This window comes from Antrostomus carolinensis, unplaced genomic scaffold (genome assembly GCF_000700745.2).
Source record: "Antrostomus carolinensis isolate BGI_N321 unplaced genomic scaffold, ASM70074v2 scaffold13626, whole genome shotgun sequence".
Classification (NCBI taxonomy): Eukaryota; Metazoa; Chordata; class Aves; order Caprimulgiformes; family Caprimulgidae; genus Antrostomus; species Antrostomus carolinensis.
Genome location: NW_010321242.1, coordinates 37,958 through 54,444, shown reverse-complemented (window position 1 = coordinate 54,444; position 16,487 = coordinate 37,958). Strand labels below are relative to the sequence as shown.

General features: G+C 41.3%; 1 protein-coding gene across 1 annotated transcript in view; it reads right to left on the bottom strand.

Annotated features, from left to right (window-relative positions):
• The window catches only part of LOC104526421 (mitogen-activated protein kinase kinase kinase kinase 4-like), a gene marked incomplete at both ends in the record, with an annotated part of 62,816 nt that overhangs the window by 12,236 nt on the left and 34,093 nt on the right, over window positions 1–16,487 (bottom strand). Inside the window, 9 exons of the mRNA XM_010169868.1 lie at window positions 182–377; window positions 790–862; window positions 2,639–2,814; window positions 3,946–4,024; window positions 6,140–6,194; window positions 8,917–9,047; window positions 11,033–11,123; window positions 12,958–13,068; window positions 13,852–13,977. Of these exons, the coding sequence (XP_010168170.1) occupies window positions 182–377; window positions 790–862; window positions 2,639–2,814; window positions 3,946–4,024; window positions 6,140–6,194; window positions 8,917–9,047; window positions 11,033–11,123; window positions 12,958–13,068; window positions 13,852–13,977 (1,038 nt within the window). The remainder of the gene's footprint in view (window positions 1–181; window positions 378–789; window positions 863–2,638; window positions 2,815–3,945; window positions 4,025–6,139; window positions 6,195–8,916; window positions 9,048–11,032; window positions 11,124–12,957; window positions 13,069–13,851; window positions 13,978–16,487) is intronic.

Sequence of the window (16,487 nt, the reverse complement as noted above, 5' to 3'; positions counted from 1 at the left end):
AGGACAGAGCACATTTAAAATCATTGTGTTCAAAAGTGACACAGTTCTCCCAAGGCCAAGGACTACAATCCAGCTTGTGCTGACAATTTAACAAAGCCTTCTTGCCTTTCAAAGCCTACTCTCTACAGGCACATTTTTATTTGTGATGAGACATGGAACAACAATACAAAGCAGTTCTCACATCCTCCAGTCTCCTCCTCTGCTCTTTTTGCTGCTCAATCCGTTTCTGTCGCTCTGTCAGCAGCTGCTTCTTGTATTTCTCCTGGTCCTTCAGCTGCTGCTGCTGGCGATGAGGGTCAGAACGGTTTTTGTTCTCTTGCTGCAGCCTGAGAAATTCACGACGGAGAGTTGACTCCCCCGGGAGATTAACTATGGAGCTGAAATAAAGGGGAGGTTTCTACATGACTAAACATAACATTAAGGAGAGAATACAAGGTGCATTGGAATTGCTTGTTGTCCAGTGTTAGCAAATTAAGATGTTCTGATGAATCTCCAGCATGTTAACTATGCATCCACACTTACTGCACTACAAAACAGCCTGAAGCAGATTATTGGGTCCTTCATTTGAGAGTTTCCTCTCTACTGCAGGGGAACTAAGAAGCAGCTTATTACAGACATCTTATACTCAGCAGTTATATTTGATAGCTACAAAACAGTTAAAGCTACCAGTGGGGATACAGGAGACAATAAATTCAGAGCAAGTTAAGAAAGCCATTCTGGCTCAGGAAGGCTGCCTTCACTGAGAACAGCTTGGGCAGTCAAATTTGCTATTCCAGTAATAAAATTAACCTTGGTTCTCCTTCATCTTCATTCAGCTCATCATCTTCCTCCTCACTTCCACTGTAATCGTAGTCCGTTTCTTCTAAAAAAAGATAACAATAAACAAACCCCAGTGGAGGATGCTGTTATTTCAGATACGATCTTGAACCTTGTTTCTGAGCACTGAACCTGAACTCAACAGGAATTTAAAAGCCACAGGTTGCACTGGGAGGCTGAGGGGAGGTAAGATATCTACATACATAATTCGAAATCTAGTTCAGATAATGTTTCAGGGCAGCCCCTTTACACACTCCCACGTTTTCCCTTGACTGACTGTATTGGTTTTGCAAAACTAACCTATTTCCACAATCTGAAATAAATTAGGCTAAACCCACAGAGAAATCCAACCTCCATAACACCATCGGCAGAGAGGTTCTTCAGAAAGAAATTTAGATAGGACATAAAAGATTGGTACTGCCCTTCTCTGCTATTGTATACCTGTTGTATGGTTAAGCTGAGGCCTTCAGTAAATCCAGGTTTCCTTTTGTATTAAAGGGAATAATAAAAAAAAAAAAAGAGGGATAATAAACCAATGCTAGTTTTAGCACAGTGGTTCAGAAGAAGTTGACCCACATTTTTCAAGTTCTCCTCAAGACTAATATGAAGGCACCTTTTAAGGAATAATTTCAAACTGGTCCTACTCTGCGTTGCTGGCTACACGGCGTGCTGAAGTGCAACTTAATTTTTTTGAAGTCACTATTTTGAAGTGTATAGTCTGGCAATTTCACACTGTTCTCCCTTTCAGGGGAGCTTTGATTAAAAGTAGCACTTTTCAGGTCAAAATATAACTATCTATCAAGAAGCGATTGTTATCATTACATTCCACTCCCCCTCAAGGGCATCTGTGAGACTCGCTATCTTTCCATCTGAATGTGTTTTGAGATTGATAGCTGAAAGAGGTGGCAGAATATGCAACTACTATTGGAGTCAGTAAATCTACATTGCAACAGCAATTTCATTTTAGGCACAAATATTCCTGTTGTCAAATCAATACTTGGAGTTATAAGTCACTTTCCAACTGTATAGAGCTTTCTGAGTTTTCTCTCATAGTCACTGATCTTCACAGTGCCCCTGCCAGTATAAAATATATAGAAGAGGAAATGGGGAGAGAGGGCAGGGAAAATTGGAGGTCAACAAGCTATGGCTCTCTCCACTTTGCACAGCCCTTAGTCTGCTGTGCACAGGCATTTACACAAGTATCATCCCCACTCCAGCACTGCTTCTTCCAGGTTTTGCTCTGAAGAGTAAGGCTAGCATTTGGAACAAACTCAGATTCTCTCTCTTTCTTCAGTCACTCTGTGAAGTAGATGATTCATTGTACCCATTAGTGTTTTGCTGGAGCTTGCATGTTTTCTCGAGGTCTCTTTTGTGCACTCCACTACAAAATGCTTAAAGATCACTTCTGCCCCCAAAGAAATCACAAATTAAAATTACATGGAGATTCAACAGGTAAAGTCAATGGATCAGGGGCAGACAGATGAACTAAGAGACTAGAAAACACTCACTGAGTACTACTTAGATACTCAAGAAAGTAGGGACCCAGACTTTACTTGGGGCTCCTCACTCACATTAGCATTAGGGTTGTTCTCAATGAATCAGGGTCAGTCAGGCTCCAAAGACCTTAGTACTTAAACACTATGAAGGACCTGGGCTTTGGCATAGAGATCTTCAAAACAGCCCCATCACTATCAAGGACAACACTTTCCTCATCGTTTTCCTGGTTCTAGTATTTCAGTACCATCTGCCTTGTACTCTGCTGCCAAAATTGGAAGAGGACCTACTCTCTGCAGTGTCTTTTATTTTTGTTTTGCCACGTTACCCTTTTCTCCTTTTTTCTTCCTGGTCCTGTCCAGGTGGTCTTTCAGCATGATGCGTACTTGCCGTTCATTCTGCATGTCTCGGATGAAAGAATGCTTAAGCAAGGTTTCAGTGGATGGACGATGCAAATAATTTTTTACAAGGCAGCTTTCAACAAAGTTTAGGAATTTCTTTGACCTGAAAAAGACAGAAAAGTGGAAGAAAACAATATCCTTTTCAACTTGTGCGCCAAGCACTACCCCTAAGTGATGGAAAGTGCTAACTTTGAAAGGTTTCCTTTTGCACTGGAACTGTGTGAGACTTCCAGTGAGACAGCCACAAAAATGATGAGAGGGATGCAACACCTCCTCTGTGAGGAAAGGCTGAGAGTTGTTCAGCCCAGAGAAGAGAAGGATCCGGGGAGAACTTCTAGGGGCCTTTCAGTACTTGGAAGGGGGCCTGTAAGAAAATTTGGGACAGACTTTTTAGCAGGGCCTGTAGTGATAGGACAAGGGGTGATGGATTTAAACTAAAAGAAAGTAGATTTACACTAGATAAAAGGAAGACATTTTTTAAAATGAGGGTGATGAAACACTGGAACAGGTTGCCCAGAGAGGTGGTAGATACCCCATCCCTGGAAACATTCAAGGTCAGGTTGGACGGGGCTCTGAGCAACCTGATCTAGTAGAAGATGTCCCTGCTTACTGCAGGGGGGGTGGGCTAGATGGGCTTTTAAGGTCCCTTCCAACTAAAACCATTCTATGATTCTGTGATTCTCTGAATTTGAGTCCTGAGCCCAGCACAGTGCTGAGGGCAAATGATGGGGAACTCCACCCCAAACGCCCTCTCAGTGGAATTACCTGAAATTTACATCTGGATCAACAAAAATACAACCTGGCCAAGGCAACTCTCTCAAAAATGCCTTTTGATATGGTGAAGATTTTCTTTATACACTTCATTTAAAAGGCAAACTAATTCTCTGTAGGCCACAGTGACTGCTATTAGTCCTACAATGTCCATGCAGTCTTCTGACAAAGCACTGACCCCAAGCAGCCCATCTAAGCCTTGCCTACACTGCAATTTCAGCCACCCATGCCAGACTTTAGCAACTGCAATGATTGCTGCAGTTTATGCAGAGTTTGAAAGAAAAGTATTGCTTCCCAAAGGTAACTACATTTGCTCCTGTGGCTTACTCCAGCACTAGAAATAGACTAGGAAAGACCTCACAGATCACTGTAGGATTTAACAAAATCATTGTCTCTGGATAAGAGATCTCAAAATCCTCCTAAGCCCAAGACAGCAGAAATACAGTTTTTCACATCTCTTTACCATTTTCTGGATTTCAGCTTTGGGGGTGGGTTCCGTGGGATGAGGAAGAGTGCTCTCATGGGGTGCATGTCACACAGGGCTGCAAAGGAAACCACAAGCTATTGAGGGGTGTATGTCCCCACCGTGTCCCTCCCACAGCCTGACCACACTGACCCGGCCACGCCATGAGCCTGGGTCAGAGAGGAGCAGTCCTCCACAAACACTCCCACGCCAACAGCACAGCATCCGCTGCAGAACCACACCATTAGACAATGAAATTCACACTACAGCCAAGAAATAAAGTCTCTGAGCACACAGAAATCTTTCACAACACTATGCTGTTATTGCCAGTTAAAAGAAGTTTGAAAGAAAGGCTGAACAGCAGGAACAAGCACAACTTTCTTCATATTCTTTATATACAAGGCTTCAGAAGGACATTAAAAAAAGCTCACCTTTCTAACACATGTTTTTGCATAAATAGAAGTTTAAGTTGGGTTTGAAATAATTTATTATGTCTGGCTTATGGTTCAGATAAATGGTAAGCTAAATTTTAATTGAACTCTTAGCTACATCATTCATGGCATAAGAGAAAATGTAGGATGAAGAAAACCTGATGTGAAGCGGAGAGCTCATAAACTGCGTCACTGGCACAGAACGTAATGACTAAGCACACGATTCATTTATTCTGTGTTTCAGGAGTCTGAGCACCATTATTATACAATCTGCAACAGATTCTGCTCATGCATTCAGATGTTGTTTTCTCTCCAGCCCAATGTACTTCTCTTTAGCGTTGCTGTTGTGAAAAGCTGAAGCTACAAAGAATTCTGCAGAAAGTAAATACCATCACATCTCATCTATCCCAGACATTTTGTATGGAATTATGAATGTGCTCCACCTGTCACGGAGAAATATTGAGGATCAGAGGTCTTTCTTCACAAAATAGAGCTACTGAATGACAACTGACAGGAACTATATGGACGCTGATTTCTTACGATATACAGGTGTTCAGCAGTGATTCTCTTAACAGGAGGGGACTTAGAGCACTGCGGAACCAGTAAAAGCGGGAAGACTCTGGTCTAGTAAAGCTTTCACTGCCTTCTATTAATTTCTCTGCCTGCATCCACGTGCCATCATTTCTCAGATCTGGGTTCTGTTTTTGACATTTCCCTTTGTATTTTCAATAGCACATGATACAGTGGGGATGAGAGGCACAAGAAGTCTGGTTTCTAGCTATGGTCCCAGACACTGTTGTACTACAATAAACAAAACACAACAGAATGAAATCCATAGCATTTCCCTGGCAAAACTAGTGAAAATATCAAATACAAGTGGCACGAGGAGGCAGCATGCAAAGCTACAAAGTCTCTCTCAAAGAAAACCCCCCACGGACTCATGTCCCAGGACTAAGCTTCGGCTAGGCTGAAGCACAGCGTCTGAAAGTGCTCCTGAACTCCAGCTGCCTCCTGAGTGCTGCTAAAAACCAAGTCTAACAGAACAGCCAAGTGTGTTTTTTAAAAACACAGCCTACATGCTCTCAAGCTCAGGCCAGAGTATAATTTACTTAATCTCCTGTGCTCTCAGCAGTGAGCGGATACCCCATCACACCACATCTGCTTCACGGGCTCTGGGACAAAGCAACTGGCTGCGAGAGGCTCACTGGAGGAGCGAGGGGTCAGCTGGCAGGCGAGGGCAGGCTGTAAAACTATGGCCATCTGCTGTCAGGCTGAGAATGTGGTCATGGACCAAAGCCATTGCGTGAGCAAACAGAGCATTCATCTCAAAACCTGTGAGAATCAAGTCAGTCTCAGAGTAAAAATACAACCTTTAGGTTTAGCTTCTCCCACTGCCATTTTTTTTTTTTTTTAGTGACCTAAGCCCAAAGCCACTCTTGTCAATTTTTTCTGCTAATGTGTCAATCACTTCTCCTTAGCTGTACCCAACAGGCAGTGATCAACAAAGCGATGCTAACAAGAGCCCTAAGAAAAAATTTGTTTGTTTCCCTAGGAAATGAAGGCAAGGAATTGAAATACAGACTTAAAGGGTCTAAAAGGAAGAAAGCAAAAGAGCTCAGGTGAGGAAAAGTCATAGATTATTTTTAAAGATATAGCCAGAACCAGAATTTTGTACATCTGCACATTAGCCAAGCATGAGTTATTTTAACACAGAACATGTTAACAAAGCACAGACACCCACACCTTTATACCAAACCACTTACGAGGAGCTCCTTCGGCCATTTCAATAGCAGTGATTCCCAAAGACCATAGGTCACTCTGCAGGAAAAGAAACATGGCACATTGCAACTTGCAGCATTCAAGCTTTTTTTGGTTTATTTTCTTTTGGGTTTTTAATTTTGGGGGTTTTTTTTTGTTTGTTTTCTTTTTAGTTTCCCTAGATTTCTCCTGGATTGGGTTGACATACATTCTGCTCCCTCCCATTCCCTACTGAGCTTTTAGGAAATGTGCTAACAGCCAGAAGCTTCCCATGCAACTCTGAACAGCTGATTCATCGTTTAAGGAGCCAGCCCCAAAATGCAGACCTTCTGCATTCAAAGAACAAGAGCCAGAATATAGCAGGCACCATTTAAATACATCTTAAATCTTTTAAACTGTTTTCATGAGGCAGTGAGACACAGCAGTGCCTCACCCCCCCCCCTGCTTCTGGTCAAAAAATTCTTGGTCTTAATGCTTATTTCAGAGAAGTCATTGCTGAATTTCTGCACCGATGGAACAGAATTATAGTCAGGCCTTGGGGTCTGACTTTTTCTCCAGTCACATGTTTTTGGGTGCCTGAAAGGAGAGCACATCATGCAGTCACGTTTATGCTGCAAAATATGTTCAGCTCAGTTAACTTTGAGTGGAGTTTTCTTTATCAGCTTATCTGGATGCTAAGGGCCAGGTTTTGATCACGGAAGATACATCAGAAACACTACCAGTGACTGCAAAAACTTCACAGGTCTCCACTTGATTAATCATGTACATTATTTTACTATTTTTTGCGTCAAATGTAGCCAAATGAGAGGCACATGACCAAACCAACTTGCAGGGCTTCTCTAAAACTATCTTTTAAAAAGGGAATGACAGAAGACAAACCTTCAAAGATTAGAAGCAATATAACATTACATGAACAGCAGCTCATACCCCACGTGGCACTCTTAACTAAATTTGACCTTATCAACAGAGCCTTCTCAGTCCAGCTGCTCTGAACTGCTTTACGCAAGCTGAAAACCAGTTCACATCATAGTTTGTGGAGGGATTTGACAACAAAACTGTTGGGAAATTAACAGATTTCTAATCTGAAGATTAGAAAAGTCTTCTAGGGTAGTACTGCAGGTTTAGGGGACAATGGAGAAACAACCAGACTACAAGAAATTTTGGTTTGGAGTTTCAAAGCGCGAGAGGCAGACAGATGAAAGGGAGGATGACAGCAGTGTTTGTAAAGGTCAGTGTGTGTAGATACATATTTATGCACATATATTTTTATTCTTTTTTTTTTTTTTTTTTTCAGTCAGAGCTGGAACAGCAAGAAGTTACAGAGTGCTTTCTTGCTACTTTGTTCATTGCATCACCTATAAATCTCTGTAGAAAAGAACAGATCCATGCCACCTTCTGAGTCATAGCGCTGTCTGCATAAGAGCTTCCAAAACCCCTGCTGATCAGTTTTAAACTACCATCTGCAGAATCTATTCGGAAGCAGATATAAATGTATGCAGATGAACTGTGATTATTACTAAAGGCAAAGAAACCTCAAGAATTAGGGGTGCATGTTCCTAATGCTTTTATCTTCTGAAAAGGAAATTGACTGAACGAAGACAACAGATTAATTTCTTGAGGTTTCAATAGAAGAGTTACATGGTATGAAAAATAAAATAAAATCCAAGAACATTCTTTGGTGATGACCAACACTCACACAATGTGACCTCACTCTGCCAGTGCAGTACAGAAGGTCTCAACAATGAAGAATCACAGTCTCTGAATCACTAGAAAATGGAAGTGATAAAAGGTTCTTCTAATAAATATTTCTGAAGCCACAATTAGAATGAGAGGTGCACAGTGGCAACCAAGACAGAACCTGAACCACAAAAGTGATCAGAGGGTCACTCAGAAGATGGCTGCTCAGAAAGCCTTCCTGTAAAACATCCTGCGTGGTAAGTGTAGGCAGACAAATGACAACACTGCTGGAAACAGGCCAGAGGATAAAGAATAAGGTTTGTAAGTCCCTTTGGAACAGCATCAGCATATTATAAGAGTTAGGAGGAGAATCAGAAAAAGTGCTTGATAGCTGCTCTTGGGCTCCCCAGTCCAAGGAAACCCTGGATATACTGGAGTGGGTGCAGCAAAAGGCCGCAAAGATATTTAAGCAATTGGAACTGGGAGGCTCTGGGCTGAGCGAGATGGAACTTCTGAGTGGTGCCTACTGATAGGACAAGAGGCAATGGGCACAAACTGAAATACAAGACATTCTGTGCCTGCTCACCTCAGCCACCCTGCGAATGACCAGAAATCATTCTGGGATGAGAAACCTCTTGCAGCCATATGCTCATAAATGAATTAAGTGATACTAATTATGCCAGTTAACTCAGGATTCGCCGCTGAGTACAGAGTAAAACAGCTCTATTACGGAGGAGATCAGTAACTTGTCATATTAGTATTACACTACTTCAAGTATTCTTTCCAAATTTACCTCTTCTTTTCTTTTCCATCCTGACCTGCAACCTCCAAATACCATTTTTTGTGGGGTTTTTTTTGCACAGAAGTTCAAAGGGTATTTAATGTATTAACAATTCACAAAAAATATTCATAATGAAACTCCACTATTAAAAAGAGCCACCACCCACATATTACAAATACTTCTATTCGTACAATTATTATATCATTGTGGTTTAAAAGGAGGGAAGTTTGAACTTTTCAAATGCAGGATTCAGCAATGAACTTAAGCAGGATTTCAGCAATAACCTGCATGTTTTGCTACCTTATGCGGAGTTGTAACACTTACTCTGTAATCGTATGTAGAGTCTGGGTTCTCCTCGCAAGCAATGACCTCAGGCGCCATCCAATACGGTGTGCCAATAAATGTGTTTCTTCTCCCAATAGTCCTATCCAGTTGAGCACTTACACCAAAATCCACTGAAAAGCCAAGCAGAGGTAAAGAATTAATAAAGAGTTGTATCCACATGGTAGAGTGTTTGTTTGGCTATTTTCACACTGTTTAGAATACCAAATCTTTGGGCTACGATGCATATCAAATCTCAGTTCCTCCAGTACATCTTATCCAATAGTTGAAATTTAACTGCCTTTTTTTCTGCTTTTTGACAGAAGGATCAAATAAACAGCATGCTAAATCTGTCAGGCAGGTTAAAACACACAGGAATTGCTCTAGGAAGATATAACAGAATAATTTATGCTTAATCTAAATGCTACATTGATTAGGACTCGAGATCTTTAGTATCTGAAAGGAAAAATAGTATCTACAGACAAGGCAAATTTGGATGTGTAACATGGTCATTTGTGAAAGCTGGAAAGAACTATCATATCACTTCATTTTGAGGTGTTTGGAATAACTCCTTCCCTACATTCATATACTATCTTGGAACAAACTGGAGAGTATACTAGCTTATTCGATCTTAGACTCATCATAATGAGAGAACTGTGTGGTGCTTTTTGTGCTGAAAAGGGTGTTTCTTTCATGAGGACTGTCTAGCAAACCTCCAAGATACACTAATTGGATCCACTGGGTATAGCACTTGAGTGCTATTCACAGATAAGACAAAATAACAGGGAAAAGAAAGGACTGAAAGGAGATGGCCCCATGGTTACCACCAAGGATCAGATCTTCTCACTTACGTTATCTCATTGCAGATCATCTGCAAACCACAATCATTTGTACTACTATAATTTAACATGTCTTTCCAACAGTAAGTTGGACCTGGTCTTTGGGATCATCACACGCTCTGTGCTCTGATGGGAAGTGTGCACACTTACACTGAAGTGGAACAGAACTGTACTGAGGACGTCTTGCATTTCTAGCTTCTTTAAGACATGCGAGCCAAATCTCTCTGGAAACAACTGGGGTTTTTTTAATTGGTGTACTTAGTAATCAGAGTTAGAAAGGTTTAACTTGTCGACCATGTGAAGAACGGTGGGACTAGTAACTATACAAGACCATAAACACACAAACCCCCTGCATCTTGCCAGTTTTAAGAGGGAACAGTTGAAAACTAGTACATATCTTTTAGAGACTACAAGTAAAATCCTGCCTTCATATAATGCAACAGCAAAACTTCCTTTGACTCCAGTGAAGCCAGGATTTTGCCATAAAGGTAAACCATAATGAGATTTAAAATATTTATTTTCACTCGCTCCAGCCACACATCCTATCCCACATCCACAGGCCATGTTTATGACTTTTGTTCTCCAACTCTACAGTGAATCCTTTCAATTAAAGAGAGAGGGAGCGTGAGGATAATTCCAAATAACAGAAGTGCTCTCCCTTAGACTGCTCCTTCAAATCACTGCCATGCATTCTCTGTGATGTCCTCCTAAAACAGGAAAGACATCCACTCCTCAAGAGAGATATGTACTTGAGTTTAGTCTTAGGAAGTCATAAGTTGTCAACACTGACATGTCACAACTAGAAAAGGAAATAAGTAAAGTCTCCAACATTTCTGAAAGATGACTATTAGTAAGAGCTACTCTTCAGTGGTAGCCCTTACACATGAGTAATTTCACCTCTTGTCAGATTTGTGAAAATCTCTAAGACCCCTTCCCTTAGAGAAATGGCTTAGTGCAAATTATTCCACCAACTTTTTTTATTTTGGAAGTCTTTGCATGCTGGGATCTGCTGTGAAGGCCTGATGGTGCTGTGACTTACTAGACAGGTTGTGTGTTTGAGTGCCCAGAAGTAGCTGTATTCCCCACAGGCTGTGAGTGACATCCTTGCAGAACATCTCACATTTTCAGCTCTTTCTACATGAAAGACACCTTATAAACACAGGCATTAATGCTACTTGACATATTTGTTGCTCTTAGGTTACTGAAGGTTCTTTCCAAGACAAGATGGAAATCTTAAATTTTTACGAACAGGTTTCTAGCACACATTTAAAGAAACTTACCCAGTTTTACTTCTGCATTTTCTGTGAGAAGAACATTCTGTCCTTTAATATCTCGATGGATAACATGGTGAACATGAAGATGTGCCAAGCCCTAAAAGAAAACCAGACTTTCCTTACTCTTTCTTCCTATCATTATCATGAGTGTGGCATTGTAGCCTTTTTACACTTTTACCCTTCTCAGTTTATTCATAGGGAAAGCCCTTCAGATCTCAGTAGCAACATGAAGACCCCAGTTTTGGGGAAGAGAAAGGACAGCAACTGCAGGTTTGATTGTCTTCTTTACCCACAGGTCTGACAGTAATGAGTATCTCTGAAGTCAAGTGTGAAGAGAACAAGGTAGCAATAACTTAAACATCTGCCTCAGAATCAAAGGATGCCTGCTTATACTATGTGTTAAAAGCAAACAAAAGAGAGAATGAGCAACGCAGAATGCTCTGCACGAGGACCAGAGACAGCAGCTGGCTGGCCACAGTGGCTTAAATTCTGCATTCAGCAAAACCATGTTCAATGGTAAATGGACCACAGAAAGTTCAAAATACCATGTCAGACCTCTTTTTGAATGTGGCAAATATTGTTTTCATTCAGCTAAGATTTGCAATATTCTGCCTTCTCCTTCGTTCCAAAATTGTTTATGATTAAACCAGCAAAGATAGAAAGGAATACACTGAAATAATACATTATAGTAAGCCAGAGAATGCTTCATTCAATGCTTAGCCTCTGTAATATTAATGACTTCAAACAGAGCTTCCACTCAGCTGCTAAATTTTCCAGAAGGAAACATTGTCAATCCACATGCAACTGGGTCATTCTGTTTTGAAACAAGCATGATTAAATCCAGCCTCTTGTTTTACACCAGCTTTTTTTGTTTTAGTTTTATTTCTACACAACAGCATGCTGTTACGGTTTTCAGTTGCATAAGCGTAAACCAAATGTTTTAACATTAATTGCTTTAATAGAGATATTATAGCCACACAAAAGAACAACAACCTTTAGGTATTACAATCTGCAGTCTAATTTCAAATCCTTGTAAGATGGCCAATATTCTCTACTGAACACGCTTCTCAACTCCTCTGCTCCAGAAGCAAAGGTTTGTCCATATTGAAGCATTACTTTGGGATGCCATTTGAATTCCAGCTCCCAGAATACACATTTATCTTACCATTATTTAGAAAAGAAGTAAAATTCCATTACAAGGAAGATGGATCAGTAATTCTGTAACGGGTTTTGAATTTAGAATGACAGGTTCCAACATTTAGGTTTTTTTCCCCCCAGGCTAGTTCACTAGATTACACTTGGGAATTGTTTTATCCTCTGTACTTTCCAGAAACAAAAACCAAAAAAACCCCCAAAACAAACCAAAACAACAAGCAAACAAAAGCTCTAAGCCTGCAAAGAATGAAATATAGCCCCAAGAATTATCTTGGGCAATATTGCCCCAGCAGGGCCACCTTTAAGATTGTGAAATGCACTTTAGTCAACATTGCTTCTGATAGTGTGGAAAAAAGGCCCCTGAGTGTGTGCAGGTAAAGGAATTATGAACAGAAAGATCTTGCACAGCATCAACAGCTGAAGCAATGAGCTGCAAGATCTCCTCATGTGGAGGACAGACTTACTGAAAACAGAAAATGTATTTACTTTTCTAGATGCCCAGAATCTGGACTTTCAGAACATGGCTATTTGCCATAGGAAACAGGAATTTTCTGTTCCTGACACAGAAAATGGGATTAACTACATAATAATATGGGATGTCAATAGGCTGGATTTTTGGGCTCTTCTGAACTCAAGGACCACAGCCCATGAGCCACATGGATCAAAACTGTTAAACAATCATGCTCATTAGTGATCTATGTTAGTGACCAAAGGCTTGGAAAGGCCTTTTTCTTGCACATGAGCAACAAAGCTCTGTTGGCAGAACCAGGACTCACCCTGAGAACCTCTCTGCAGATGTATGCAATCCAATCTTCCTTGAAACAGTTCCCTTTTGTCTTCTTTACCAGGTCAGTGACAGAGCCCGCACCACAGTACTCCATCACCAACTGCAGGAAGACAAATGCAATACACCTTTACCACAGCACGGACAGGGTGCCAGCAGAGATACCATGAGCAAACACCTACTCCACCACAATCAAGGTGTGGCAAACTACATGAAACTTTCCCAGATGCCAGGCAACATAAAATCTCATTTCCTGAATCATACACATTGCTGAATAAATAAAAAAAACCTCATTAATGCTCCCCTCCAATTACAGAGTATGGGTACTTTTTTCTTTTTTTTTTTCTTTTATTCTTTTTTTTTTTTTAAGAAACCACAAAATCAGAAAAGCAATAGCTAATAGAACTGGAAAATATGGGAATATTTTCGGAATTTGAAATTTCTCATTTTGCTGTAGAGCTTGAAAAGTCTTGCAGCCAAAAAAAAAAAAAAAAGGAGAATTCATTTTTGTTCTTTGATTTATTGCCAATTAGTCTGTTCCCTTTTTTATTTTCCAATTGAAAAAAAGGAGAGGAAAGCAACAAGAAAAAAGGAGAGAAGGGGAAGAGGAAAGCTCTCTTTCAATTTTGTTAAAAGAAAATAAAAATTACAGAAACGTTTAATTTGGAAAAGAAAAGTTTGACCAACAAATCAGAATGACAGCACAAGTATCACAACATACTTTATGCCCATCCTCAAAGGAAATCGTATGTGTAGGGAGGAACAATTTTTCTCTTTTATATGTTATTCTTCAGAACACTGACTTCAGAGCTTCACTGAGACAGAGTTCAAGCCAAACATACTGGAGCCCTAAATCTAACGAACAGAAATGACACTAAACACTTACCCAGAGCTGATCATCTTGGCCTGGAGGACTTTTCTTTACAAATGCACCATAATATGTAGCAATATTCCGGTGATGGGAGTACTTTTTAAGCATATTTATCTCCAGCTTGATTTCCTCCTCTTCATTCTGTAGCAAAAGAGAGCAGAAGGCTCCTTAGGTGATTGCTGAGCTTCAGGGCTGACCAGAGCTGCAGGGCAACCGCTGTCTTTGGAGGCTTTCAACACCCATCTGGAACCAGCTCTGAGCAACCTGGTCTGATCCCACAGCTGACCCTGCTCTGAGCAGGAGGTTGGACCAGAGACCTCCTGAGGCTCCCTCCAACCTGAGTTATCCTGTGATTATGAGGCTGCAACTGAAGGACAGGCTCTTAAATCAATGACTGAATCACCCTGATCCATCAGCCTAAAACAATGAATTGCTCGGGTTTGTCCTAAAGAATAAAAAATGTCCCGATTTGGGTATAACAATCTCATATTGTCTCCTCAGGGGGCTTAGACAGGACCTATCACTCTCCCATTTGCAGTTCCTGTATGGAGCAATTTAGTCTTGGAGAAATTAACCAGATTCAAACCAAAATAAAAATATTCCTAACACTCCATTATTTAAATACTTGGAAAAGCACTTAGTGCACACATTGGCCAATTTGTCTTCCCAGTCCTGTGAAGGGTCTTGCTAGGAGGAAATTAAAGCCAAGAAGGAGGCAACTTGCCACAAATCAAATTCCAGAGCCAGCACAAGGTTAGGATCTGCTCCTTCCTTCCAGTTGTGAGGCTACCCCATCTGGACCATGGAGCTTTTCCCCCCTCCTAACATCATGCCATCAGTTAAGTCCCCAGCATGCTGGGGGCTAGGACACCCCTAGACATCTCCTTCCAGACACTAGCTAGCTCTGTTTCCCACTGTCTTTGTTTCAGTCTCTTGAGGACAGACATTCTCTTCTGCCCAGTACAACACTGTGCACAATAAGACAACTAATGGAAACACAAGTTTTAATAATTACATTAGAAGGAAGTGCCCTTTTTCGGAGAGAACTACCTGATCTGAAGAGGTCCTCTCAGAGCTAGCCTCTTTCCTGTGTTGCCACCAAGAGAAACAGTGCACAACACTCAGTGAAACGCATGTAGATTTTGCCGTCTCATTTGCTTTAATAGGAAATGAGTGGTGCTGCAAGGTATCCTTGTATCCATTACAAGCAAGGTGACAAAGCTGAAAACTAATTTACCTTGTGGCAAAACATCCCAGTCAGCACTTACTAGCTGAAGAGAAAAAAAAAAAGAGGCAGCAAGAACAGCTCAGTCTCCCAGGACATTTTTCTGCACTTTTCCACTATTTTCCAGTAGTTTTGTCATCAAAGAATTCCTTTAACCATCACAACAGACTGCTTAAAAACCAGCTCATTGTCCTTTCTACCTGTAGCACAACATTAAAGCCTGACAGGCTGAAGCCAAATTCCCTCAAGCATATGCATATGATGCATCTTATTAAACCTGACCACACAAAAATAATTCCCAACAGAACAGGTAAGTTTTCCCCAGTAACATCAATCCACAGGAGACACGTTACCAGACCAAAACCTAATTATCTTAAGCTTTAGGAAATGAGAAATGTAAAACAACTCCACTTGAAGCAAAATGAGCCATGTCAGGTTTCAGAACAGCCCCTTTGTTGAACACAGGCTCTCAAACTGCACGCTTTACACTAGATATTTCATTTATCTTTTGTTTGCAATTAAGGTGAAAAAAGGAATCTTAATCCTCAGCTTGATACAGCCCTGGATGTTGTATGACTTAATTAGCAAAAGTAAGTACGGTGCAGCATCTGGAGTCTCCAAGAGAAGTCAGAGCTGGCTTCCAGGCAGCATGTGGGAAATCCTCCAGGAGCAAGGTCCTGTTTCTCTTTGCATGCGGCCAGGGCACAATCAAAGGGAGCAGAGAGCTTGTGCCTTCTGGGAGGGGAAACAAGGCTCTGCTCACTTTGGGACTCCAGCCAGTGCATGTGAAAAGGTGGAAACAGGCAGATGAGGAGAAAGGGGCAGAGAATGAGATGGGAACAGCCAACCTGGACCTGACCACAAGGGTCTTGTCACTGATATGAGTTTCTGGTAACAGATCTTTAGGGAAGAAGGGCAGAAAGCAGAACAAACAAGAAGGACTCTTCCCCACCCCTCCTGTCCCTCTGGCATCCTGCCCACTCCTTCTGATAGGGCAGCCAAACGTGGAGGGGCAACATTATTCTTTGATAAAGACCTTCCCCAAATTACTTAAGATCTCCTCAGACCTTAATAGTTTGGGGTTTTTCAACTCTGCCCATCTGGATGAACTTTGCACCGGTGGAGCCCAACTGAGCCCTCAGCACCCGCCTGCAGCTTTCACAGAGCTCCCCTCGGGGAGCTGGCAGATCTCAACCACTTCCTCCTTTTCAGCTCTTCTTCCTTAGGACAAGCCCAATTAACTTGCTGGATGTTGGAACGGTGCTGGCGCAGCTCTTATCCAAATACTATCTATTCCTCTGCAATCTTGCTTCCATGTTTTTAAAACAGAGATAAGCCTGTGCCTGTTTGTGAATACAGCTGGAACATCAGGTAGGTTCTTCCATACTCACCAGCAAGAGGAAAGAGCAGCTGCACGGGTGTAATG